Source organism: Pavona decussata, unplaced genomic scaffold, assembly GCF_977016875.1.
Source record: "Pavona decussata unplaced genomic scaffold, jaPavDecu1.1 SCAFFOLD_121, whole genome shotgun sequence".
NCBI lineage: Eukaryota > Metazoa > Cnidaria > Anthozoa > Scleractinia > Agariciidae > Pavona > Pavona decussata.
The window spans coordinates 168,396-195,710 of NW_028145535.1; the positions used below are offsets into that span (position 1 = coordinate 168,396).

General features: G+C 37.8%; 1 protein-coding gene and 2 pseudogenes across 3 annotated transcripts; 1 reads left to right on the top strand and 2 right to left on the bottom strand.

Annotated features, from left to right (window-relative positions):
* The first annotated feature begins 58 nt into the window (after nucleotides 1-58).
* Nucleotides 59-25,179, top strand: LOC146469627 (uncharacterized). 3 transcript variants are annotated; one of them, XM_085123052.1, is made up of 6 exons: nucleotides 63-203; nucleotides 12,152-12,211; nucleotides 12,649-12,768; nucleotides 21,683-21,811; nucleotides 23,847-23,978; nucleotides 25,005-25,179. In XM_085123052.1, exons 1-5 carry the CDS (start codon nucleotides 128-130, stop codon nucleotides 23,975-23,977), a joined length of 516 nt encoding a protein of 171 aa, XP_084979178.1. In that variant the 5' UTR covers nucleotides 63-127; the 3' UTR covers nucleotide 23,978; nucleotides 25,005-25,179. The 3 variants fall into 3 exon arrangements, with proteins under 3 accessions (XP_084979180.1, XP_084979178.1, XP_084979179.1); XM_085123053.1 differs by lacking the exon at nucleotides 63-203 and adding an exon at nucleotides 10,447-10,568; XM_085123054.1 differs by lacking the exon at nucleotides 23,847-23,978 and having other exon boundaries at nucleotides 59-203.
* Nucleotides 8,509-9,356, bottom strand: LOC146469628 (uncharacterized; annotated as a pseudogene).
* On the bottom strand, nucleotides 16,842-18,429 carry LOC146469629 (adenosine receptor A3-like; annotated as a pseudogene).
* Nucleotides 25,180-27,315: the final 2,136 nt, after the last annotated feature.

Below are 27,315 nucleotides of genomic sequence, written 5' to 3' on the forward strand. Positions count from 1 at the left end.
CTCAGATGTCAATTCAGCTAATGACGATTTGTCTTGTGATTGGTTGTTTACCGGGTTTAACAGAGTACCCTAGCTGGATGTTTTTCATTTTGAGTTGTATATCTCCCCCAAGTTGGTTCGTTTGAAGATGAAACTTCTTACTTTTCTTGCGTTTACTCTTCTGGCCGTCAACGTTTTTGTTGTAGCTGACAATGAGAAGGAAGGTAAGCATAAACGTTTTAACTTTGCCACGAACACGAAAAAGTAAATTTACGCGTTTCTCAAATACGCAATAACATACCTCCCATTACTAACCAAAGCCGTTAAATTGCTTTGCCGTTTTACTGCAAGTATTTTAAAGGAAATCTCAGTTTGATATCACTGCCAGATAAATATCCGATCTAGCACGCAAGACACCCTTCATACATCAGAGTTTAGGACATTTTTGTCAAAGTTGATGATCAAATACGTAATGGTTTTTTTCTATATTGGCTCCGGGTAGTAGGTGTTGTTGAAAACCAACCCAGAGAGAAAAAAAAGCGCAATGGGATTATGGCAAGGCCTCTAAAAAAATCAAAAATAACATAAAATCTAACTGGCGACTTAAAAAAGATGTAAAACGGCGTAGACACTGTAAACAAGGAGGTGCTGTTCTTTCAGTACTCATCCTTTCTCGTTGTTGATACCGGAGCTTACATTCATGATCCGTAACCTTAACCGACCGATAATGAACCTGGCTTATTTCAATTTTTTTTTCTATTTTTGTTCTTAATTTTGAAATTATTCACTGCAAGTAAAAATATTAAAATAATGTATGTGTATCCATTTGAGGGATACACTGTTTGCGCAATTAACGAAATGTATGAACAGGCTTCATCCAACAGAAGACCTTTTGGGAAAAACCAGCTACAAAAACAGTTGAAGATAATTGCACAGTAATTGAAATTTCAGAGACGGTAGTTATTTGTCCAAGATGGGTTATTCAAATATGTTAGTTTAACTTGTTAGTCTAGAGCTTTTACCTTAAGCAAACGCACTGGCTAGTTTCTAAATTAGACTTCTTTTGGATTCGCTCTGGCGAAGGGCCAGCGCTCGAAACCGCAGCTATTGATTCTCCTTATGGTGGCCGCACTACCTTTTAGTTATCAACTTACCTAATACAACCAAATATTCGTTTCTACTCCCAACCGACGCAGCGCCATATTTTCTTAAGAAACAAACCCCTTTAACTAAAACATCCTTTTTCTCAATTTAAAAGATGTTAATTTTAATTAAGGCTTCAACTTCCCTGCGTTTTCGTTTTCTGAACAATCTTTGTGAATACTTTGTTTTTCTCGTACTGTCTTAAATTTTTCTTACTTTTTGACTGTACCGAATACAAGGTAATAAAGTCATTCGGTGTGCTACCCAATTGTTAAGAGAGGTCTTGATATTGCCCATTTTAGGCCAGGTGAAGTTAAAGTTGCTTGGGGATTTTTTCCGTTAAATTCTCTTGTATCTAAAAGTGACGTAGGTCAGTTAAATGAAGAAAGAAAAATCTCCACATGAATTTATTTCACATAATTTGAAATTAGCCAACAAATCATACAAATACGAAAGGTGCTTGTTTTAATTGCTCACTCAACAATCAACCCTATGGAATAAAACGCTGGAGTCTTTAATTCCTCTATTTCCTATTTGAGTGGTAGCGCGTTTTGGTGCAGGATTCGCAAATGGTATTAAAAATCCTAATTTTGATATGTTGTTTATTTCTGTAGAACAGATGTCAGAAATGTTGGAGGACGAAATGGTCAAAGATGAACCCGTCCCTGAGGAAGGTCGGTGATTTGTTTGACACTTGAAGGAAGTTCGTTTTATTTAAAGTGGGGTTGGCCGGTGGAATTTTTGAAGGGAGGAGAGGGTGAGAATTGCATGGAGATAAGAATAAAGGGACTTCAAAGGTGGCAATCTAAATAACAGTAGGCATTTGGTAGCAAAATTGTTATTAAAAAAAATATATAGAGCCACGCGCAGCCCTTCCCTAAAAAACAATAATCATGAACCAATCAGAACTCGATGGTTTTCATGGTGGTTAAACACAAGCGTCGGAGTAATGATTTGCTGTGGTTTTTACTTCTAGTATTTGAAAAAGTAACGATATTTTTTAAACCAATCGCACTGCAAAGTAAAAAAATGTAAAGCCAACGCTCAAAACTAGCTTTGGAAACTAAAATGGAAAACGGTTCAGAAATATTTCTTATAAAAAATTATCCTTTTTTTGTGTTTCAAAAAGGGGAAGAACCCTTTGCACGGTTTGTTCGGGATGCAGGAGATGATGGCGATGATGGCGAAGATGAGGACAATGAAGAGCCATTGAGAGACTCAATTGAAAATGACGAACCTGAACCTGAAGGTAAAACAAAAACCAGAAATCTGAAAATCATTACAACGTTACAAAACACAATTTAATTATTACACTTCAGTGCTGTTCTTGACCATTAGTCTCCATGAAGCGACATTGTGTACACGGTGTTCAATATTTGTAGTCAGAATTTAATGATCATAATAAATGGGTCTAATTGGAGAACAACGTTAGTCAAGAAAAGTTTTACTTTTTAAAAACAAAGCCGCAAATAATTTCGCTCATTTGCAAAAGATGGCGTCAAAAGGTTTATTGTTAGAAGTGTTGGTATCAATGTGTAAATTATCCTTCTAATTCTCTTACTAGTAGAAAGAATTTGTTTGAACATCAACATACTTTATCTTTGGTTATTATTTCCTTTATTACCAAGGCATAGCTGCTTGATCAAATGTTGATGCCGCACAGCTAAATTATGTTTTTTCCTATTGAGGCTTGAAGGTCCTTTGACGTCTCAAATTAAATATGGTGTATCAGACAACTGTAAACCGAATCCCATGATTCCAGTTTTCACAGAACGTGCCTCGCATTGACCCCAAGTTATCATTTTGAAACACCGATATCAAAGCTAGTGCTTCCTTAAATTTACGACAAAAGGAGACTGAACATGAACGAGAACGACACCGAGAACATTATCATCAACAACAACAACAATAACAACAGCAAATAAAAAAACTGAGCGTAAAACACAACAGAGACAAAATTGATCCAAGCGTCAACACCATTTCTCAAACCTCAACTTCACACTTTAGAGTCTCCCGTCTCTAACCACGGTGTTCCGTTTCTGTGAGGTCTTTGTATGGAAGCATGGCTGATTTACTAATGAACGCTAGAAATATTTTTGTTCGGAAGAAAAAACAATCTGATACAAGAGGGAACAACTGCAAACTGTATAAAAGTATTTTTTTTTTTGTTCTTTTTTTTGGCGGTTTGACTTTCCTTCTGATTGGTCACGGAACAATAAGAAATAGTTCTTAAGCCCCGCTCAGACTAGGTGCCCTGGTCTAGTTCTCTGGCACGGGCACTAGTCTAACCATAACGCTTTTTTGGTGCCCGAGCAAAAGCGTTAAATCAATGGAGAGAAATCGGACACCGGTCCACGGCACTGCTCTGAACGGGATTTTGTCAGTTCCCGCGCGTTTTCCCTGTGCCTTCCTTAAATAAATAAAAATGGCAAAAGCTAAATTTCCTGTTCATTTTGAAGAACGCTAAAAAAAATTGCTCCTTGGACATTGTAGTCCTGTAAATGGATTTTCAGGATGACTTCGACCAAATCACCAACAATAATTAGTTCCTTTCCCTCATATATATTTTAACATTTTCAGAGAACGATGAAGATGCAGCTCCTTTGGAACCAGAGGAAGCTTTTGACGAAGCAGAAAAGGATGAGGCTTTCCACCCGGAATAATCTTATTGTCTGATTTATTAATCAAACAGCTTATTTTTGTTAAATCAAGTGAACGGACGATGACGAAAGCGATAATAAAGCTTTAATGCTCAGCGGGTTGAAGTTAATTTTGATTTGTAGATATACTGTGAAATGCAAAGATTTCAGGGTCAAAACACGCACTCAAATCCAGGGGATTATTACAGCGGTTACCAACAACACGCGACCATCCTTCTTGAAAAGAGGCGGATGAAGTTGAGTTTCACTGCGCTTGGTAATTTGCAAAATCGGTAATACTTGGATAATTTGATGTCATGTTAGTAACCGCTGTAACAAGACTCTTGTTACAGCAGTCACCAAAAACACCAGACCTTCCACCTTCAAAAGATTCGGATCAAGTTGCGTTTTGATGTAGCTCAATCAAAGAAAAGATGTTGAAATTAATTTGAATTCTACAAGATTTTAAGGCAAGAAATTGGCAATTTTAGAACCAGTTTAGAATTGGGTACTTGATACAGCTACTTTCTTGTAAAATGGATATCTTCTAAAATGGTTGTGGGGAAAAACATATGTTTGCAAAAAGTTAGTATATGTAGATGTGTCAAACACGCATATAACAACAAAGCGAACCCCTTTTTTTTACAGCCAATGGGCCTCTGTTTGGTATCTTAATAACAATGGGTAGCCTTTCCAAGGGAAAATATCGGTTCATAGGCCTAGATCCATAACACTGCTTTGTTCTTTTACCCCTAAATCTTTCGACATCGGCACCCTTAAAAGTTAAAGTCAATGCACATCACATCCTTTATCTACTAATCTGTCCCGATTACTATCTCTACCCAACGATAAAAGCTGATCACGGAATTTTCCTTTAAGTCTTATTTCTGACTCAACTATTTTCTTTCTCCAAAGTGTTGGATTGATTTGAGATTTTTAATTAAAAGCAACAAGCTTTTTTTTAGAAACAGCTTCATATGTACATTATTTATCGTTCAAAATTTGCCCTCCACGTTTGGTTAACTAAAATAGAAAATATTAACGGCAGACTGATCCCAACGGCGGAGGTGACAAGCTTGAGAGAGCAAACAACAAAAGCTAGAATAACTGAAATATATTTGTTTTTTAAAAAAACAAATTTTTTTGCCCGATATTTCGGTTTGCAATACAAACCTTCCTCGGGGGCTGAACGAAAAAGAAAAGTGAGAAACATAAAAGGATCGTTACAAAGAAGATTTAAAATATAAAATGCGTGACAATGATTGGTTGTTTAGGACTAAGTGTGAGACATGTCATTGGCGTGTTTCGTCACGTCTATTTATACCAAGAGGGTGCAATGTTTTAGCTTTGTTGATTAAATGAGCTTCACGAGCCTTTGTAACTGAGTCACGTTTGCTGCGTATAAGTTCAAGCGGGATAAGTTGGACGTCGTTGATTGAGTGGCCAGGTTGGTTGAAATGTAGCGAGACAGGAGTGGGGTTGAGTAGTTGATGGTGATTCAGGATAGATCTGCGATGCTCCCCGAAACGTTCATTAAGTTTGCGCTTTGTCTCCCCAATGTATTGGGAGTGGCACTTCTTACATTGAATTAAATAGATTAGGTTTTTGGAATTACAAGATATGTAGTCAGAAATTTTGCGTGATTCGTTAGTGTTGAAAAAAGCGTAGTTCGTTTGACCTTCTTGGAGAAATGAGCAAGTTAGGCATCGTGGGTGGTTGCATTTATGAATTCCAGCGGGTTGTTGGTTGGAGGGCTTGTTTTGAGGTAGCTCGGAATGGACCAGGAGATCACGTAGACTTGCGTTACGTTTGTAGGCGATAACTGGTGGATGAGGGAAAACTTGTTTGCAGTTGGCGGAGGACTGGAGGATGTTGATATGTTTTTTCACAATAGATGAGATTTTGGGAAGTGCAGGATTGAAGGATATGGCGAAGGGTGTTCTGTCTGTTTTTGTGGCTTTCTGTTCTTGTGGCTGTAGTGTTGCGTGACGTGGGATGGCTCGTACGCGATTTGCATCTTTTTGTAGGGAATAGCGGCTATAACCACGTTGGACCAGGTGCTTGATGAGTTCTTCGCTTCGTTTATCAAAGAAAGCGTCAGTAGAGCATATGCGACGGATTCGCAGGAAAAGGCTGAATGGAATAGTTTGTTTAGTGTGGTTCGGGTGGCATGAAGTTTTGAGGAGGTATTGATGCTTGTCTGTGGGTTTTGTGTGGAGATCTGTTTGGATGTGGTTGTTGCTGAGGTGGACTTGGACATCTAGGAAAGGGAGTGTCTGATGAGAGGAATTTGAGTATTCATGGGTAAATTTGATACTCGCGTGAATAGAGTTTAAGTATCTGATGAAATCTTTAAGGTGTTCCTCTCCTTCTGTCCATATCATAAAGACATCATCGATGAACCTCCACTAACCCCGCTTGAACTTATACGCAGCAAACGTGACTCAGTTAGAAAGGCTCGTGAAGCTCATTTAATCAACAAAGCTAAAACATTGCACCCTCTTGGTATAAATAGACGTGACGAAACACGCCAATGACATGTCTCACACTTAGTCCTAAACAACCAATCATTGTCACGCATTTTATATTTTAAATCTTCTTTGTAACGATCCTTTTATGTTTCTCACTTTTCTTTTTCGTTCAGCCCCCGAGGAAGGTTTGTATTGCAAACCGAAATATCGGGCAAAAAAATTTGTTTTTTTAAAAAACAAATATATTTCAGTTATTCTAGCTTTTGTTGTTTGCTCTCTCAAGCTTGTCACCTCCGCCGTTGGGATCAGTCTGCCGTTAATATTTTCTATTTGAGATAATTTGCTGATCCAGGTCTACAAGTGATCCGGCACCACTCATTGGTTTGTCGCTGTGGAATTGCAGATTTTATTGTATTCATTGGTTAACTAAAGCACGACTGAAATAACTTTTTTTTTAGTTCTTATTGATTCTCGCTAACTATAACAAAAATAATCGGCTTAGTGTTCCAATCAAAGACGAATTGTAAAAAAATCGGAGTTTTTAATTAACTTTTTCTCCATGCATCGATTCTATGGAAGTGCCACTTTATATATACGCGCGTACGCTCTTCATAAGCTAAGTAATAATTGATGGAAAGAAGAAAAAAAGAAGAAGAAATTTTACTTTATTACATCATCTCGTCAAAAGAAGTTATTTGGAAATCACTTCTACCCAACATAACTGAAATCACTGTTAAAAAAGACGTAGAAAATAGTTTCAAGAAGTTCAATTAAATTTAATACATTAAAGTTTCAATAGCTACACTCTTTTATGCACATTTTTATTATAATCGACACTCTGTCATTTTCACAAGGTCCATTACCGCCCGCAAATAGCAGGTGCTAGTCGAGGCGGGCGGAGATCAGGGGGACAGTAGTCAGTGATAAATTACGTAAATAAATAACATTTTAAATTTGGCTGCGAAACTAAAACTAAAAAAAATAGGATTTTCAGTATACTTTATAAATTAAACTGTGTCCCTCCGAGAGTTCGCTATTTTTTTAAGTTGTATGGGCGATTCATCATAATCGTCTTCGGCCTCTAATAACGAAAATGACATGACATTGATATGTTTTTTGAAAACTCTCTTGGGGAGTTGACGAAGTACATCGCAAAGGGAATTCCCAAGCTTAGCACCGAACCTAGTAAAACAACCTTGGTTTTGATTCAGTCTCGATGGGTTAATATAAAAATTATCGGAAGAAGAGAACCTGGTCTTATGATTATGCTTTTCATTAGCTCTAATGAAAAGATTACTAATGTTACGTGGGAACAGTTAAACATGGAACGTCGAACATTATTGAGGAAACTGTTTCAACGTATAACATATTTAAAGGGAGGATTTTTGAGGAGGTAAATAAAGGCACCGCTTGCGCTCTGGGTTCAGAGAAATACATCAACCGAAGGACACGTTTTAGTAGCACGAGGATTTTTGGTAGATGGGATTTGGAAGCTTTGTCCCAAGCAGCCAAACCATAGGACAGATAGGGTAGTATCAAAGAGCGGTAGATACTTAATAGAGTGGTAAAAGGGACGAGGTGCCTACGACGGAAAATAACTTCAATAATTCTACTTATTTGTAGTGCTACATTGTCAAATGTGGTATTTTCAGCTCAAATGACTGTCCAGTAAGACACCTAGATATTTTACATGATTCTTACACTCAAGGAAAGTAAGAAAGTGACTACTATTATCAAACATGTGAATATTGACCGAATGGTCCATCTTACGTTGGTAAAGACGAAAGGTAACAAAGTTTGATTTTGTAGCATTTAATGTTTGCATTGAGCCAATCCGAGACTTTAACTAGTTCGTTATTGACCGTTTGTTCAAGAGATTTAAGATTTTTGTCGGCATACAACAAATTTATGTCATCTGCAAAGAGGTAAAACGAAAATTTCGCTGAAGAGTTGCGAAAGTCATTAATATAAATTAGGAATGGTCCTCTTGGGCCTTTGAACACTATTAAAATAGTGTTCATATTTTTTAGGCGTTTCTGTGGTACCCTTTGTTGTTATATCACTTGTCATTCTTTTACTGTTTACATAATTTCTTCATAGCCGCATATATGATAGGCTACTAAGCAGAGGCCGCGCTCTTTGGGCTTGCTTGAATATGATGAAGACTGAAACATTTTTGATAAATATACATCGTGAATGTGTGCCAGGAAAAATCCTATATCTACTTTATATGAATCTCTTGTATGATATACGCTGCTTAAGACGATCCCTTACCTTTACTCTTGAAGCACGTCGACGCTTCGTGCGTAGCTCTCATCATATTCATTCCGAGTCAAAGTCTTCACCTTGGGGATTTTCGGTGAAGGCAAAGGTACCGAGGTACTGCATGTGATCTAGTTAGCCCTTTTAGCCTCTGATGAGATTTCGTTCGTGCTATAATCCTTTTTCTCTCGGCACAATAATGCGAAGAAATGCTTCATGTATGTCGAGTTAGTTGCGCAGTAAATGAATGGGTTCAAGGTGGAATTCCCCATGCAAAACACCACCATTAATTGATGCACTGGCGTTCCCATCTTCGTGAGATCAAACTTGAAAAGTAGATAGTAAATCTGGTTTGGGAACCAGCAAATCGCCAGAACTATAGCAATCAGTGCGCACATGCGTAACAGGCGGACACCTCCCTTCCCTTTGTTGGTTTAAAAACAGAGCTGGGGAATCTCGGACTTTGAACCACAAGCTCAAGAATGACAGACACGTGATCATCAGCGAAATTAAGAATTTACCAAGAAATTCAATCGGTGCGACTACTTTTCTAGTATTTCCTTCTATGAGGACAACACAAACACAGTTGTTGTTGGATGCCAGTTCCATTTCAAATAGGTGGGGAGCGTTGAATAAAAATGAAACCAGCCTTATCGCGATCACCAGAAGATAGATTCCATAACTCTTGAATCCAGCTCTGTACCGAGCGGGCTTTGCCACTGCAAATCGAAACAATACCCAGTGTGAACACGAGATAGTATGACACCTTTATCCGGCAGAACAGATCCCCTGCAATGCCACTCGAGATTGGAATTTTTACGCTGGTGTCAGCATCAGGCCTGTACGTAGACAAAAGTAACATATTCACCGATAAAATTTATTCCAGTTATCACACAACATGGCAGGAGAAAAGTATTGAAAATATAGTTTTCTGTTTTCGTTGCCACATCGTTTAACGGCCCTGTAAAAGATACTGGTGTATGTCAACCCAGATTCTCTACACGAGCGGAAGTTCTTAGTCGAAGAACATTTACGGTTGCTGTTGAATTAACAAAAAGCCTTATTTTGCCCTCCTTTAGGCATGGCGGTTAACCAATAATCTTCCGTTAGAAAGGTATGTGTGATGTCAAAATACTCTTCAAAAGAGAATTGGTCGACTTGGTAAAATTTTGTGCGCTACATTTGATCAGCAGTTATATATTACACGACTGATGCCCCAGTGTAGAATGAAGCCATAAAATCATGCATGTACTCTATCGTTAGCGCACCCTTCTTTTTTATAATTTTACTAGCTCCATTAATTCAAACCCATTTTAATAACATTAGTGGGGTATGAGGGGGGGGGGGGGGGGCTTCGTGAGGAGGTATCTGAATGAGGGCGACATGTGTCGTTTGCAACGTCTTACATGTTTGGTTGAGAGAGCAAAAGCAAAAAACAACAGAATAATGTTCTCAGCCCTACAAACAATGCAGTTGCTGGTTATAAGAGTTCAGTGAAAATAGTGCTTTTTAAAGGTTTAGGTCTACTGTCTCAATATGGAGTCTCAAACTTAGTAAGGTACTAGGAAACGTTAACTCTGTGTGATGAGCATCGAATTTCCCCTTGTGATATCAATGTTTAATCAACCCCTGAGGTCTGAGAATTAAGGATATGATCATCCAAGGTGAATTTCCTTGATATTTTAGTAACGTTTCCTCAGTACTTTTAGATATAGGGGCCAAAGGGTTAAACACCTGTATTTGTTTCTCGTTATTAACAATTGCTGTCGTGGGATTGAAAAAACAAACCAATTCAAGGACAATTGAGTTCATCAAATGTTGACCAATCAATACTCATTACGTTCAAGCATCGATGTGTACAGCGTTCCCCACTCAGATGTTAATTCAGCTAATGACGATTTTTCTTGTGATTGGTTGTTTACCGGGTCTAACAGAATACCCTAGCTGGATATATTTCATTTTGAGCTGTATATCTCCCCCAAGTTGGTTCGTTTGAAGATGAAACTTCTTACTTTTTTTGCGTTTACTCTTTTGGCCGTCAACGTTCTTGTTGTAGCCGATGATGAGAAGGAAGGTAAGCATAAACGTTTTACATTTGCCACTAACATGAAAAAGAAACTGATTTCTGCGTTTTTCAAACACGCAATAAGATACCTTTCATTACGCACCAAAGCCGTTAAATTGCTCACTCGTTTTGCTGCAAGTATTTTAAAGGAAATCTCAGTTTGATATCACTGCCAGATAAATATGCGATCTAGCACGCAAGACACCCTTCATACATCAAAGTTTAGGAGATTTTTGTAAAAGTTGATGATCAAATTCGTAACGGTTTTTCCTATACTGACTCCGTAGTAGTAGGTGTTGTTGAAAACCAACCCAGAGGGATAAAATAGAAAAGATAGCGCAATGTGATGACGGCAAGGCCTCTAAAAAAATCAAACATAACGTAAGATCGAACTGGCGATTTAAAAAAAGTTGTAAAACGTCGTAGAAGCTGTAAACAAGGAGGTGCTGTTCCTTTAGTACTCATCCTTTCTCGTGGCTGAGACAGGAGATTGTATTCACGATCCGTAAATCGACCGATAATGAACTTGGCTTGTCTCGATTATTATTTTTGTTGTTGTTATATTTTTGTTCTTAACTTTGAAATAATTCACTGCTAGTAAAAATATTCAAATAATGTATGTAAGACCAGTATCCAAACATAGCTAATGCTTTCCATTTGAGGGATACACTGTTTGCGCGATTAACGAAATGTATGAACAGGCTTCATCCAACAGAAGACCTTTTGGGAGAAACCAGCTACAAAAACATAGTCTCAGTTGAAGATAATTGCACAGTAATTGAAATTTCAGAGACGGTAATTATTTGTCCAAGCTGGTTTATTCAAATATGTTAGTTTAACTTGTTAGTCTAGAGCTTTTACCTTAAGCAAACGCACTGGATAGTTTCTAAATTAGACTTCTTTTGGATTCGCTCTGACGAAGGGCCAACGTTGGAAACCGCAGCTATCGATTCTCTTTATAGTAACCATACTGCCTTTAGTTATCAACTCACGTAATAAAACTAAATATTTGTTTCTACTCCCTACCGACGCAGCATCATATTTTCTTTAGAAACAAACCCCTTTAACTAAAATATCCTTTTTTTTTCAATTAAGATGTTGAATTAAGGCTTCAACTTCCTTGCGTTTTCGTTTTCTGAACAATCTTTGTGAATATTTTGTTGTTCTCGTATACTGTCTTAAATTTTTCTTACTTTTTGACTGTACCGAATACAAGGTAATGAAGTCATTCGGTGTGCTATCCAATTGTCAAGAGAGGTCTTGATATTGCCCATTTTAGACCAGGTGAAGTTGATAGTTGCTTGGAGACGTTTTCCGTTAAATTCTCTAGTATCTAAAAGTGATGTATGTCAGTTAAATGAATGGAGAAAAATCTCCATATGAATTTATTTCACATAATTTGAAATTAGCCAACAAATCATACAAATAGGAAAGCTAGTTGTTTTAATTGCTCACTCAACAACGACCCCTATGAAATAAAACGCTGGAGTCTTTAATTCCTTTACTTCCTATTTGAGTGGCAGCGCGTTTTGGGGCATGTGTCGCAAATGGTATTAAAAATGCTTGTTTTAATATGTTGTTTATTTCTGTAGAACAGATGTCAGAAATGTTAGAGGACGAAATGGTCAAAGATGAACCCGTCCCTGAGGAAGGTCGGTCATTTGTTTGAAACTTAAGGGAAGTTCGGTTGGTCGGTGGAATTTTTGTAGGGGGGAGAGTGTGAGGATTGCATGGACATAATAATAAGGGGACTTCAAAGGTGGCAATCTAAATCAAAAGTAGGCATTTGATAGCAAAATTGTTATTAAAAACGTGTCTGGAGCCACAAGCAGCCCTTCCCTAAAAGACAATAATCATGAACCAATCAGAACTCGATGGTTTTCATGGTGGTTAAAAACAAGCGACGGAGTAATGATTTGCTGTGGTTTTTACTTCTAGTATTTGAAAAAGTAACGATATTTTTAAACCAATCGCACTGCAAAGTAAAACAATGTAAAGCCAACGCTCAAAACTAGCTTTGGGCACTAAAATGGAAAACGGTTCAGAAATATTCATATAAAAAATCATCCTTTTTTTGTGTTTCAAAAAGGTGAAGAACCCTTTGCACGGTTTGCTCGGGATGCAGGGAATGATGGCGATGATGGCGAAGATGAGGACAATGAAGAGCCATTGAGTGACTCGATTGAAAACGACGAACCTGAACCTGAAGGTAAAACAACAACCAGAAATCCGAAAATCATTACAACATTACAAAACACAATTTAATTATTACACTTCAGTGCTGTTCTTGACCATTAGTATCCATGAAGCGACATTAATTGTGTACACTGTGTTCAATTTTTGTAGTCAGAATTTAATAATCACATTAATTGGGTCTAATTGGAGAACAACGTTAGTCAAGAAGAATTTTACTTTTCAAAAACAAAGCCGCAAATAATGTCGCTCATTTCCAAAATATGGCGTCAAAAGGTTTATTGTGAGAAGTGGAGCACAGGAGAGGTGGTATCAATGTGTAAATTCTCCTTCTAATTCTCTTACTTGTAGAGAGAATTTGGTTATTATTTTTTTTATTACCAAGGCATAGCTGCTTGATCAAATGTTGATGCCGCACAGCTAAATTATGTTTTTTCCTATTGAGGCTTGAAGATCCTTTGACGTCTCAAATTAAATATGGTGTATCAGACAACTGTAAACCGAATCCCATGATTCCAGTTTTCACAGAACGTGCCTCGCATTGACCCCAAGTTATCATTTTGAAACACCGATATCAAAGCTAGTGCTTCCTTAAATTTACGACAAAAGGAGACTGAACAAGAACGAGAACGACACTGAGAACATCATCATCAACAACAACAACAACAAAAAAAAACTGAGCGTAAAACACAACAGGGACAAAATTGATCCAAGCGTCAACACCATTTCTCAAACCTCAACTTCACACTTTAGAGTCTCCCGTCTTTAACCACAGTGTTCCGTTTCTGTGAGGTCTTTGCATGGAAGCATGGCTGATTTACTAATGAACGCTAGAAATATTTTTGTTCGGAAGAAAAAACAATCTGATACGAGAGGGAACAACTGCAAACTGTATAAAAGTATTTTTTTTTTTTTTTTTTGGCGGTTTGACTTTCCTTCTGATTGGTCACGGAACAATAAGAAATAGTTCTTAAGCCCCTCTCAGACTAGGTGCCCTGGTCTAGTTCTTTGGCACGGGCACTAGTCTAACCATAACGCTTTTTTGGTGCCCGAGCAAAAGCGTTAAATCAATGGAGAGAAATCGGACACCGGTCCATGGCACTGGTCTGTACGGGATTTTGTCAGTTCCCGCGCTTTTTCCCTGTGCCTTCCTTAAATAAATAAAAATGGCAAAAGCTAAATTTCCTGTTCATTTTGACGAACGCGAAAAAAAATTGCTCCTTGGACATTGTAGTCCTGTAAATGGATTTTCAGGATGACTTCGACCATTAATCACCAACAATAATTAGTTCCTTCCTCTCATATATATTTTAACATTTTCAGAGAACGATGAAGATGCAGCTCCTTTGGAACCAGAGGAAGCTTTTGACGAAGCAGAAAAGGATGAGGCTTTCCACCCGGAATAATCTTATTGTCTGATTTATTAATCAAACAGCTTATTTTTGTTAAATCAAGTGAACGGACGATGACGAAAGCGACAATAAAGCTTTAATGCTCAGCGGGTTGAAGTTCATTTTGATTTGTAAATATACTGTGAAATGCAAAGATTTCAGGGACTCAGGGTCAAAACACGCACTCAAGTTCAGAGTATTATTTTCTTACAGCGGTTACCAACAACACGAGACCATCCTTCTTGAAAAGAGGCGGATGAAGTTGAGTTTCACTGCGCGTGGTAATTTGCAAAATCAGTAATGCTTTGATAATTTGATGTCATGTTGGTAACCGCTGTAACAAGACTCTTGTTACAGCAGTCACCAAAAACACCAGACCTTCCACCTTCAAAAGATTCAGATCAAGTTGCGTTTTGATGTAGCTCAATCAAAGAAAAGATGTTGAAATTAATTTTTTATTCAGACAAGATTTTAAGGCAAGAAATTGGCAATTTTAGAACCAGTTTAGAATTGGGTACTTGATACAGCTACTTTCTTGTAAAATGGATATCTTCTAAAATGGTTGTGGGGAAAAACATATATTTGCAAAAAGTTAGTATATGTAGATGTGTCAAACACGCATATTACAACAAAACAAACCCTGTTCTTTGTTTTGTTTTGGTTTTTTTTTGTTTTTTTACGGCCAAGAGGCCTCTGTTTGGTATCTTAATAACAATGGGTGACCTTTCCAAGGGAAAATATCGGTTCATAGGCCTAGATCAATAACTCTGCTCTGTTCTTTTACCCCTAAATCTTTCGACATCGGCAACCTTAAAAGTTAAAGTCAATGCACATCACATCCTTTATCTACTAATCTGTCCCGATTACTATCTCTACCCAACGATAAAAGCTGATGAGGGAATTTTCTTTTAAGTCTTATTTCTGACTCAACTATTTTCTTTCTCCAAAGTGTTGGATTGATTTCAGATTTTTAATTAAAAGCAACAAGCTTTTTCTAGAAACAGCTTCATATGTACATTATTTATCGTTCAAAATTTGCCCTCCACGTTTGGTTAACTAAAGCACGACTGAAATAACTTTTTTTTTTAGTTCTTATTGATTCTCGCTAACTATAACAAAAATAATCGGCTTAGTGTTCCAATCAAAGACGAATTGTAAAAAAATCGGAGTTTTTAATTAACTTTTTCTCCATGCATCGATTCTATGGAAGTGCCACTTTATATATACGCGCGTACGCTCTTCATAAGCTAAGTAATAATTGATGGAAAGAAGAAAAAAAGAAGAAGAAATTTTACTTTATTACATCATCTCGTCAAAAGAAGTTATTTGGAAATCACTTCTACCCAACATAACTGAAATCACAGTTAAAAAAAGACGTAGAAAATAGTTTCAAGAATTTCAATTAAATTTAATACATTAAAGTTTTAATAGCTACACTCTTTTATGCACATTTTTATTATAATCGACACTCTGTCATTTACACAAGGTCCATTACCGCCCGCAAATAGCAGGTGCTAGTCGAGGCGGGCGGAGATAAGGGGGACAGCAGTCAGTGATAAATTACGTAAATAAATAACATAAATTTGGCTGCGAAACTAAAACTAAAAAAAATAGGATTTTCAGTATACTTTATAAATTAAACTGTGTCCCTCCGAGAGTTCGCTATTTTTTTCAGTTGTATGGGCGATTCATCATAATCGTCTTCGGCCTCTAATAACGAAAATGACATGACATTGATATGTTCTCTTGGGGAGTTGACGAAGTACATCGCAAAGGGAATTCCCAAGCTTAGCACCGAACCTAGTAAAACAACCTTGGTTTTGATTCAGTCTCGATGGGTTAATATAAAAATTATCGGAAGAAGAGAACCTGGTCTTATGATTATGCTTTTCATTAGCTCTAATCAAAAAGATTACTAATGTTACGTGGGAACAGTTAAACATGGAACGTCGAACATTATTGAGGAAACTGTTTCAACGTATAACATATTTAAAGGGAGGATTTTTGAGGAGGTAAATAAAGGCACCGCTTGCGCTCTGGGTTCAGAGAAATACATCAACCGAAGGACACGTTTTAGTAGCACGGATATTTTGGGTAGATGGAATTTGGCAGCTTGGCCCCAAGCAGCCAAACCATAGGACAGATAGGGTAGTATCAAAGAGCGGTAAATACTTAATAGAGTGGTAAAAGGGACGAGGTGCCTACGACGGAAAATAACTCCAATAATTCTACTTATTTGTAGTGCTACATTGTCAAATGTGGTATTTTCAGCTCAAATGACTGTCCAGTAAGACACCTAGATATTTTACATGATTCTTACACTCAAGGAAAGTAAGAAAGTGACTACTATTATCAAACATGTGAATATTGACCGAATGGTCCATCTTACGTTGGTAAAGACGAAAGGTAACAAAGTTTGATTTTGTTGCATTTAATGTTTGCATTGAGCCAATCCGAGACTTTAACTAATTCGTTATTGACCGTTTGTTCAAGAGATTTAAGATTTTTGTCGGCATACAGCAAATTTATGTCATCTGCAAAAAGGTAAAACGAAAATTTCGCTGAAGAGTTGTGAAAGTCATTAATAAAGATTAGGAATAAAAAAGGACCAAGATTAACAAAGGACCAACATTATTTTAATAATCTTGGCTCTTTTGGTCCTGTTGGGCCTTTGAACACTATTAAAATAGTGTTCGTATTTTTAGGCGTTTTTGTGATACCCTTTGTTGTTATATCACTTGTCATTCTTTTACTGAGGGGGTGACCTTTGTTTACATAATTTCTTCATAGCTGCATATATGATAGGCTACTAAGCAGACGCCGCGCTCTTTGGGCTTGCTTGAATGTGATGAAGACTCAAACATTTTTGATAAATATACATCGTGAATGTGTGCCGGGAACAATCCTATATCTACTTTATATGAATCTCTTGTATGATATACGCGCCTTAAGATGATCCCTTACCTTTACCCTTGAAGCACTTCGACGCTTCGTGCATAGTACTCATCATATTCATTCCGAGTCAAAGTCTTCACTTTGGGGATTTTCGGTGAAGACAAAGGTACCGAGGTACTGCATGTGATCTTGTTGGCCCTTTTAGCCTCTGATGAGATTTCATTCGTGCTATAATCCTTTTTCTCTCGGCACAATAATGTGAGGAAATGCTTCATGTATGTCGACTTAGTTGCGTAGTAAATGAATGGGGTCAAGGTGGAATTCCCCATGCAAGACACCACCGTGAATTGATGCACTGGCGTTTCCATCTTTGTGAGATCAAACTTGAAACGTAGGCAGTAAATCTGATTACGGAACCAGCAAATCGCCAGAACTAAAACAATCAGTGCGCACATGCGTAACAGGCGGACACCTCCATTCCCTCTGTTGGTTTTAAACAGAGCTGGGGAATCTCGGACTTTGAACCTCAAGCTCAAGAATGACAGACACGTGATCATCAGCGAAATTAAGAATTTACCAAGAAATTCAATCATTGCAACTGCTTTTCTGGTATTTCCTTCTGTGAGGACAACCCAAACACAGTTGTTGTTGGATGAGCCAGTTCCATTTCAAATAGGTGGGGAGCGTTGAAAAGAAATGAAACCAGCCATATCGTGGTCACCAGAAAATAGATTCTATAACTCTTGAATACAGCCCTGTACTGAGCGGACTTTTTCACTTCGAACCACCTCTCAAGAGCTAGACAGGTTATCGTGTAAATGGAAACAACACCCAGTGTGAACACAATATAGTATGACACCACTATCCGGCAGAACAGATCCCCTGATATGCCACTCGGGATTGGAATTTTTACGCTGGTGTCAGCATCAGGCCTTTACGTAGACAAAAGTAACATATTCACCGATAAAATTTATTCCAGTTATCAAACAACATGGCAGGAGCAAAGTATTGAAAATATAGTTTTCTGTTTTAGTTGCCACATCGTTTAACAGCCCTGTAAAAGATACTGGTGTATGTCAACCCAGATTCTCTACATGAGCGGAAGTTCTTAGTCGAAGAACATTTACGGTTGCTGTTGAATTAACAAAAAGCTTTATTTTGCCCTCCTTTAGGCATAGCAGTTAACCAATAATCTTCCGTTTGAAAGGTATGTGTAATGTCAAAATTCTCTTCAAAACAGAATTGGTCGACTTGGAAAAATTCTGTGCGCTACATTTGATCAGCAGTTATATATTACACGACTGATGCCCCACTGTAGAATGAAGCCATAAAATCATGCATGTACTCTATAGTTAGCGCAGCCTTCTTTCTTACAATTTTACTAACTCCATTAATACAAACGCATTTTAATAACATTAGTGGGGTATGGGGGGGGGGGGGGGGGAGCGCTTTTGAGGAGGTATCTGAATGGGGGCGACATGCGCCGTTTGCAACGTCTTACATGTTTGGTTGAGAGAGCAAAAGAAAAAAACAACAGAACAATGTTCCCAGTCCTAAAAACAATGCAGTTGCTGGTTATAAGAGTTAGTGAAAATAGAGCTTTTTAAAGGTTTAGGTCTACTGTCTCAATATGGAGTCTCAAACTTGGTAAGGTACTAGAAAACGTTAACTCTGTGTGATCAGCATCGAAGATCCCCTTGTGATATTAATGTTTATTCAACCCCTGAGGTCATGAGAATTAAGGATGTGATCGCCCAAGGTAAATTTCCTTGATATTTTAGTAACTTTTCCTCAGCACTTTATAAGAAAAGTATTGAGACAAGATAGGAAAATTTGCTTTTTGATATAAGGGGCCAAACGGTTAAACATCTGTATTTGTTTCTCGTTATTAACAAATTGCTGTCGTGGGATTGAAAAAACAAACCAATTCAAGTATAATTGAGTTCATCAAATGACCAACCAAAACCCATTACGTTCACGCATCGATGTGTACAGTGTTTCCCATTCAGATGTCAATTCAGTTAATGACGATTTGTCTTGTGATTGGTTGTTTACCGGGTTTAACAGAGTACCCTAGCTAGATGTTTTTCATTTTGAGTTGTATATCTCCCCCAAGTTGGTTCGTTGGAATATGAAACTTCTTACTTTTCTTGCGTTTACTCTTCTGGCCGTCAACGTTTTTGTTGTAGCCGATGATGAGAAGGGAGGTAAGCATAAACGTTTAAAACCTGCTACTAACTTGAAAAAGTAAACGATTTCCGCGTTTTTCAAATACGCAATAAGATACCTCCCATTACGCACCAAAGCCTTTAAATTGCTCTCCCGTTTTACTGCAAGTATTTTAAAGGAGATCTCAGTTTGATAACACTGCCAGATAAATATGCGATCTAGCACGCAAGACACATTTCATACGAGTTTAGGATATTTTTGTCAAAGTTGATGATCAAATACTTAATGGTTTTTCATATATTGGCTCCGGGTAGTAGGTGTTGTTGAAAACCAACCCAGAGAGAATTAAAAACAAAAAAAAAATAGCGCAATGTGATGACGGCGAGGCCTCTAAACAAATCAAAAACAACATGAAACCTAACTGGCGATTAAAAAAATTATAAAACGTCGTAGAAGCTGTAAACAAGGAGGTGCTGTTCCTTTAGTACTCATCTTTTTTGGTTGAGCCCGGAGATTGTATTCGCCATCCGTAAATCGACCGATAATGCACGTGGCTTGTCTCAATCGTTTTTGTTATATTTTTGTTCTTCATTTTAAAATAACTCACTGTTAGTAAGAATATTAAAATAATGTATGTAAGACCAGTATCCAAACATAGCTAATGCTTTCCATTTGAGGGATACACTGTTTGCGCAATTAACGAAATGTGTGAACAGGCTTAATCCAACAGAAGACATTTTGGGAGAAACCAGCTACAGTAATTGAAATTTCGGAGACGGTAGTTATTTGTCCAAGGTGATTTATTCAAATAAGTTAGTTTAACTTGTTAGTCTAGAGCTTTTACCTTAAGCAAACGAACTGGCTAGCTTAAAATTAGACTTCTTTTGGATTCGCTCTGTCGAAGGACCAACGCTCGAAACGTCAGCTATCGATTCTCTTTACGGTGGCCAAACTACCTTTAGTTATCAGCCCACTTAATAAAACCAAATATTCGTTTCTACTCCCCACCGACGCAGCACCATATTTTCTTGAGAAACAAACCCCTTTAACTAAAATATCTTTTTTCTCGGTTAAGATGTTTATTTAAGGCTACACCTACCTTCTTTTTTGTTTTCGGAACAACCTTTGTGAATATTTTGTTTTTCTCGTAGCATCTTAAATTTTTCTTATTATTTGACTTTATTGAATACAAGGTAATGAAGTTATTCTTTCTGCTATCCATATTGTCAAGACTTGATATTGTCCATTTTAGACCAAATGAAGTTAAAGTTTCTTGGGACTTTTTCTGTTAAATTCTCTAGTATCTAAAGTGATGTATGTCAGTTAAAGTGAAGGAAGAAAAATCTCCAAATGAATTTATTTCACATAATTTGAAATTAGCCAACAAATCATACAAATAAGAAGACTGGCTGTTTCAATTACCTACTCAAAAACGACCCATATGTTATAAAACGCTGGATTCTTTAGTGTATTTATTTTCTATTTGAGTGGCAGCACATTTTGGGACAGGTGTCGCAAATGGTATTGCATATCCTAATTTTAAGACGTTGTTTATCTCAATAGGACAGATGTCAGAAATGTTAGAGGACGAAATGATCAAAGAGGAACCCGTCCCTGAGGAAGGTCGGTCATTTGTTTGACGCATTAAGGGCAGATCTTTTTATTTGAAGTGGGCCGGTGGAATTTTTGCAGGGGAGAGGGTGTGAGGATTGCGTGGACATAAGAATAAAGGGACTTGAAAGGTGGCAACGTTAATAACAGTGGGCACTTGATAGCACAATTGTTCTGAAAAGAAGAATATACAGCAGAAGTTGGGCGTGGGGAGGGGGAGCAGCGATGACACAGTGGTGAGAGCACTCGCCTTCCACCAATATGGCCCGGATTCGAAAATATAGAGCCGTAGTAGAAGTGGGGAGGGGGGTGGGAGTGGAAACAGGGATTTCACAGTGGTGAGAGCACTTGCCTCCCACCAATATGGCCCGGGTTCGATTCCCGGACTCGACGTCAAATGTGGGTTGAGTTGTTGTTGGTTCTCGTCCTTGCTCCGAGGATTTTTCTTCGGGATCTCCGGTTTTCCTCCCTCTACAAAAACCAACATTTCCAAATTCCAATTCGATCTGGAATCCGAGGGACACGGGTTTGTCAGTCGTCAAACTGTTAAGTGTCACCCTCGTTAAACAAAGTTGATTTTATTTAAGTAATTACTCTAAATATTTGTGACCGACACAAACAAAACAATAATCATGAACCAACCAGAACTCGATGGTTTTCATGGTGGTTAAACACAAGCAATCGAGTAACGATTTGTTTGGTTTTTACTTCTAGTATTTGAAAAAGTGGCAATATTTTTTAACCAATCGCACTGCGAAGTGAAACAATGTAAAGCCAACGCTCAAACTAGCTTTCGACACTAAAATGAAAAACGTGTCAACAATACTCATATAAAAAAATCATCCTTTTTTGTGTTTCAAGAAGGCGAAGAACCCTTTGCACGCTTTGTTCGGGATGCAGGGGATGATGGTGACGGCGAGGGTGACGGTGGTGGTAACGGAGAAGAGCCCCCATTGAGTGACTCGATTGAAAACGACGAACCTGAACCTGAAGGTAAAAGAAAAACTAGAAATCCGAAAATCACTACAACGTTACAAAACACAATTATATTGTTACACTTCGGTGCTGTACTTGACCGTTAGTCTCCAAGAAGCGACATTGTGCGCGCTGTGTTCAGTTTTGTAGTCAGATATTAATGATTATAATAATTGGAGAACAACGTTAGTCAAGAAGAATTTTACTTTTTAAACGGCAAAGCGGCAACTTATTTCGCTCATTTGCAAAAGATGGCATCAAAAGGTGTCATGTTAGAGATGGAGCACAGGAGTGCATGGTGTTATCAACGTGTAAATTCTCCTACTAATTCTCTTACTAGTGGAGAGAATTTGTTTGAACATCAGCATACTTTCATCTTTGGTTATTATTTCCTTTATTATTAAGGCATAGCTGCTTGATCAAATGGCGATGCCGCAGGGATAAATTATGTTTTTTTCCTATTGAGGCTTGAAGGTGGAATTTTTTCAGGGGGGAGGGGGTGAGGGTTGCATGGACTTAAGAATATAGGGACTTCAAAGGAGACAACATAATTAACAGTAGGCGTTTCAGTTAGCGCAATTAGTATTAAAAAAGTGTAGAGCCACATTTCCTTCTTTTCTCTCCTCGTAGAGAGGGGGCAAATCCACATCTCCAACACCCCCACCCCCCCCCCCCATAAAAAGAGGGGTACCTCAAAACGAATTTTCAGATACTCAACCCTCCTTTGTAATATGATGTTTATTATTTTTTATGTATTGCATTGAATCTCGTTGTACGTGTGAAAAAATAAAATTGAATTGAATTGAATCAATCATTGTCGAAAATGTATTCTCAAATTCATTAATAATTCATCAAGAGAAAACAAAGAAAATCACTACCGTGACCGTGGTTTGGATATGTGATCCTAATTACCATAACATTTTGCCAACTATAGCCTTGCATTTCTCCAAGAATTATTGATTATATGAGAGGCCATATCAAACACGCGAAAGTGTGTTTCATCAGATATCCAAACACCTCGAAGTAGTTAAAAAAAAAAAAAAAAACCTCGGCTGCGCCTCGTTTTTTCAACCTACTTCTCAGTGTTTGGATATCTGATGAAACACTCTTCCTCGTGTTTGATATATTACTTCAAATTGTATATTTTACCAACTTGTAGCAGTAGCTCAGCCTATGAACGGGGTTTCTTATATTCGGTTTTTGAGCAACCAGTTTAGTTCTGAACGTCAACTAGCACTCTCAGAACTGACCCCTTTCCTGCCCTAAACAAGGTAAAGACAATTACGTCTGTGGATGGAATCCTGAAGTGTGACCATGCAAATGAAAGCTCCTCTGTAATATTGTCCTGTGATACTTTTTATTATGCTACATCGGGTAGCTCTAACTTGCGTCTGTAAATGAAATCCTCCTAAAGTATGATCATTCAAATGAAAGCTTTAAAATCATGCAATCTAATTGTCTCCGGCGTCGGGCCGAATTTTTCGATCTTGCCTGCGAACCCGGACGGATTCGTTCCGTGATTTGCTGCAAGACCTAGGACTTGTTTTCTTGGGAAAAATTGAAAAAAATGTTTTTCACCGCCCTTGATAGGTCAGTATTGGAAAACTTTGCCCACTGCCTTGAGTAAGGCCCAAGGCCGCGACTAGTCAAGACCAAGGGCACAGTTTTTCCCTAAACGGAGTTCACGATAGGCGAATAGCATTTATAAAGTGATGGCTCGTTCCTTATTGTAATAGAGCGCTTTTCCGTTGATTGTCGTAGTACCAATCAGAAGTAATTACGCTAAACATTTGTGACCGACGCAGACAAAGTAATAATCATGAATCAACCAGAAGTCTTTTTTTTTTCATGGTGGTTAAACACAAGCAATCGATTAACGATTTGTTGTGGTTTTTAGTTCAAGTGTTGAAAAAGCGGCGATATTTTTTAAACCAATCACACTGCGAAGTAAAACAATGTGAAGCCAACGCTCAAACTAGCTTTCGACACTAAAATGAAAAACGTTTCAACAATACTGATATAAAAAAATCATCCTTTTTTGTGTTTCAAGAAGGCGAAGAACCCTTTGTACGCTTTGCTCGGGATGCAGGGGATGATGGTGACGGTGAAGGTGAGAAAACTAGTGGTGGCGGAAAAGAGCCCCCATTGAGTGACTCGATTGAAAACGACGAACCTGAACCTTAAGGTAAAACAAAAACTAGAAATCCGAAAATCACTACAACGTTACAAAACACAATTTTATTATTACATTTCAGTGCTGTACTTGACCATTAGTCTCCAAGAAGCGACATTGTGTACACTGTGTTCAGTTTTGTAGTCAGAATTTAAGGATTACAATAATTGGAGAGCAACGTTAGTCAAGAAGAATTTTACTTTTTAGAAGCAAAGCGGCATATAGTTTCGCTTTTTTGCAAAAGATGGCATCAAAAGGTGTCTTGGCTCCTGGTGGAACACAGGAGTGGTGGTATCAATGTGTAAATTCTCCCACTAATTCTCTAACTAGTGGAAAGAATTTGTTTGAACATCCACATACTTTATCTTTGTTTACGAGAACAAGAACATCAAAAACAACCACAAAAAGCGTAAACCACAACAGGGACAAAATTTATCCAAGCATCAACATTTTTTCTCAAACCTCAACTTCATGCTTTAGAGTCTCAAGTCTTTAACCACGGTGTTCCGTTTCTGTGAGGTCTTTGCATGGAAGCATGGCTGATTTATTATTAAACCATGAACGCTAGGATATAATTTTGGAATGTGTATTGTGTTCGGAAGAAAAAAAAACAAACAAGAGCTAAAAACGCAAACTGTATAAACGCATTTTGTGTTGTTGTTTGCTTCTTTTTTGTCACAAAACAATAATAAATAGTTCTTAAGCCCCTTTCAGACTAGGTGCCCTCGTCACGGGCACTAGTCTAACCATAACGATTTTTTGGTGCCCAACTGAAAGGCATTAAATCAACGGGTAGAAATCGGACATCGGTCCATGACACTAGTCTGAACGAGATTTCGTCAGTTCCCGCGCTTTTTTCCTATGCCTTCCTTAAATAAATAAAATGGCAAGTGCTAAATTTCTTGTTTATATTGACGAACGAGGAAAAAAATTGCTCCTTGGACATTGCCGTCCTGTAAATGGATATTTAGGATGACCTTGACGAAATTACCAATAATAATTAGTTCCTTCCTCTCATGTATATTTTAACATTTTCAGAAAACGATGAAGATGCAGCTCCTTTGTAACCAGAGGAAGCTTTTGTCGAAACAGAAAAGGATGAGGCTTCCCACCCGGAATAATCTTATTGTCTGATTTATAGATCAAACAGCTTAGTTTTGTTAAATCAAGTGAACGGAAGATGATGAAAGCGACAATAAAGCTTTAATGCTCAGCGAGTTGAAGTTAATTTTGATTTGTAGTTATACTGAGAAATGCAAAGATTTGAGGGTCAAAACACTCACTCAAATTCACAAGGTTTACAGTTAATGGATGAAGTCAACTCCGAGTATCAATTTTCTTACAACGGTTACCAACAACACCCTTCTTGAAAGAAATGTGATGGTATATTTCCAGCCTGGTGAATAAATGAGAATGATGATTATTCTAGAAAGTGACGCAGGCATACTCGGAAAAAAGAAATCCGAGTGCTCTTATCAGGAGTCGAACCTAAGACCTTCCGATTACTAGTTCGGATGCTCTACCACTGAGCTACAGGAGACTCGAGTCTCCTGTAGCTCAGTGGTAGAGCATCCGAACTAGTAATCGGAAGGTCTTAGGTTCGACTCCTGATAAGAGCACTCGGATTTCTTTTTTCCGAGTATGCCTGCGTCACTTTCTAGAATAATCATCATTCTCAACACCCTTCTTCTTGAAAAGAGGCGGATGAAGTAGAGTTTCACTGCGCGTGGTAATTTGAAAAACCAGTGATTAGTGCGAGTTAGCAAATTGTCAGAAGCACCCAAAAGTTCTTTTCGGTGGAATTGCTGTTCGTTAAGACATTGCGCGCCTCAGAAATTCGGATTTTAATTCTGGAGAAAAAGAAGCGTTTAGTTTAGCGACAGGCCAGGCCAAGCTTTAACAACATGGAAAAACTAATCTAGTTTTGTTTACATTTACATTTATTAGCTTTGTCTAATAGACATGAACAGGGATACCGCAACAGCGAAGGCCAATTACTGCGGACCCGGAATATACGCACAAAGACCAGACCACAACACCGGGAACTACGTCCCCTTCTCTTTGCGAGCAGTGAGTGGGTGGGGGAAGGGGGGGGGGGGGGGGGGGGCAAGGGGTAAATATGTGGTTAAAAGTGGCGGAAGAAGGTCAGCTACGATTTTTTTTTTTTTTACTGAAAACCTCTTTCGCGTATTTCCCTCTGTACGAAATAGTAAAAAGCCGTTTGGTTTTTCCGAGAAAGAAAAAAAAACAATAATAACAAAAAAAAATAAACAAAGAGCGAAAAACCGAACTTCAAATGACACTTTGACCAGGACTAGAAAATATTTTCCGAGAGGTAGTTTCCATGTTGGTGTTGGATATTCGTTGAAATTCAATTATGGACTTTTTGTTCATAAGTTTGTGCTTTATCGGCCACATCCACCAGCGAAAAAAAATAGATCAGTATGAGCCTCATCATATATGGCAAAAAAATAAATAAATAAATAAATAATAGATTATTCAATAAAAATGACAGGGAACTGGCATTTAAAATTTAGGAGGTGATTTTAGCTTGAAGAAATTTCAGAAATTGCGGGCAAAGTTTGAGGTTCCGTGAGAATTTAAACAACAACACGCGTTTGCGAAATGCGTGAGTGATCAGAGAAAATACTCCGAGAACTAAATATCCGGATAGTTAAGAGGGGATTGTTTCCTTTTTTTATGCAATGACAAACCCTTTGGAAAAATACGGTTAGAGTGACGCGAAAATAAAAAATGGCCAATACAGTAAGGAAATTGGAATTCATTCCCTTGCTTACCAATATTATATCTTTTCGGAAATTTCTCGAGAGTGATAAATTAAATTAGCATTGCCACGCCTTGATTGATTGCAGGAAAACTTGCTTGGGTATCAGATATAACCCGAATCAGTTTCCTAACGACAACCGATTCTAGTAATTTACCTACGCCGATGTTTCTATTAAGTCATTTCTTTACTTTCTCACTGACACAATCTTTTGATTGTCAACTTTATTTCAATAGATATTCCTCACAAACCATCATTAGATGCGTCAACATTTTCGGAAGAATATTCAAGTTATGTAACATTTATCACCGTACGGACTACGGAGCCCATTTCTCTGATAAGTGACAATTATTACTTTGTATATTAAGAATGGTTTTTTTTTGTCATTAATAGTGGCCGATAAATTATTATTTATGTTAATTAGTTAATGACAAATGACAACAGCGGATAGCTTTCCTTTATCAAGTTTGCTTGCAAATCCAAACATGCTATGAACCGCTAGTCTGAGTTGAAACTGAATGTTATTTGGGAGCATAGTCAAAACTAGTATTGACCCTTACTCGG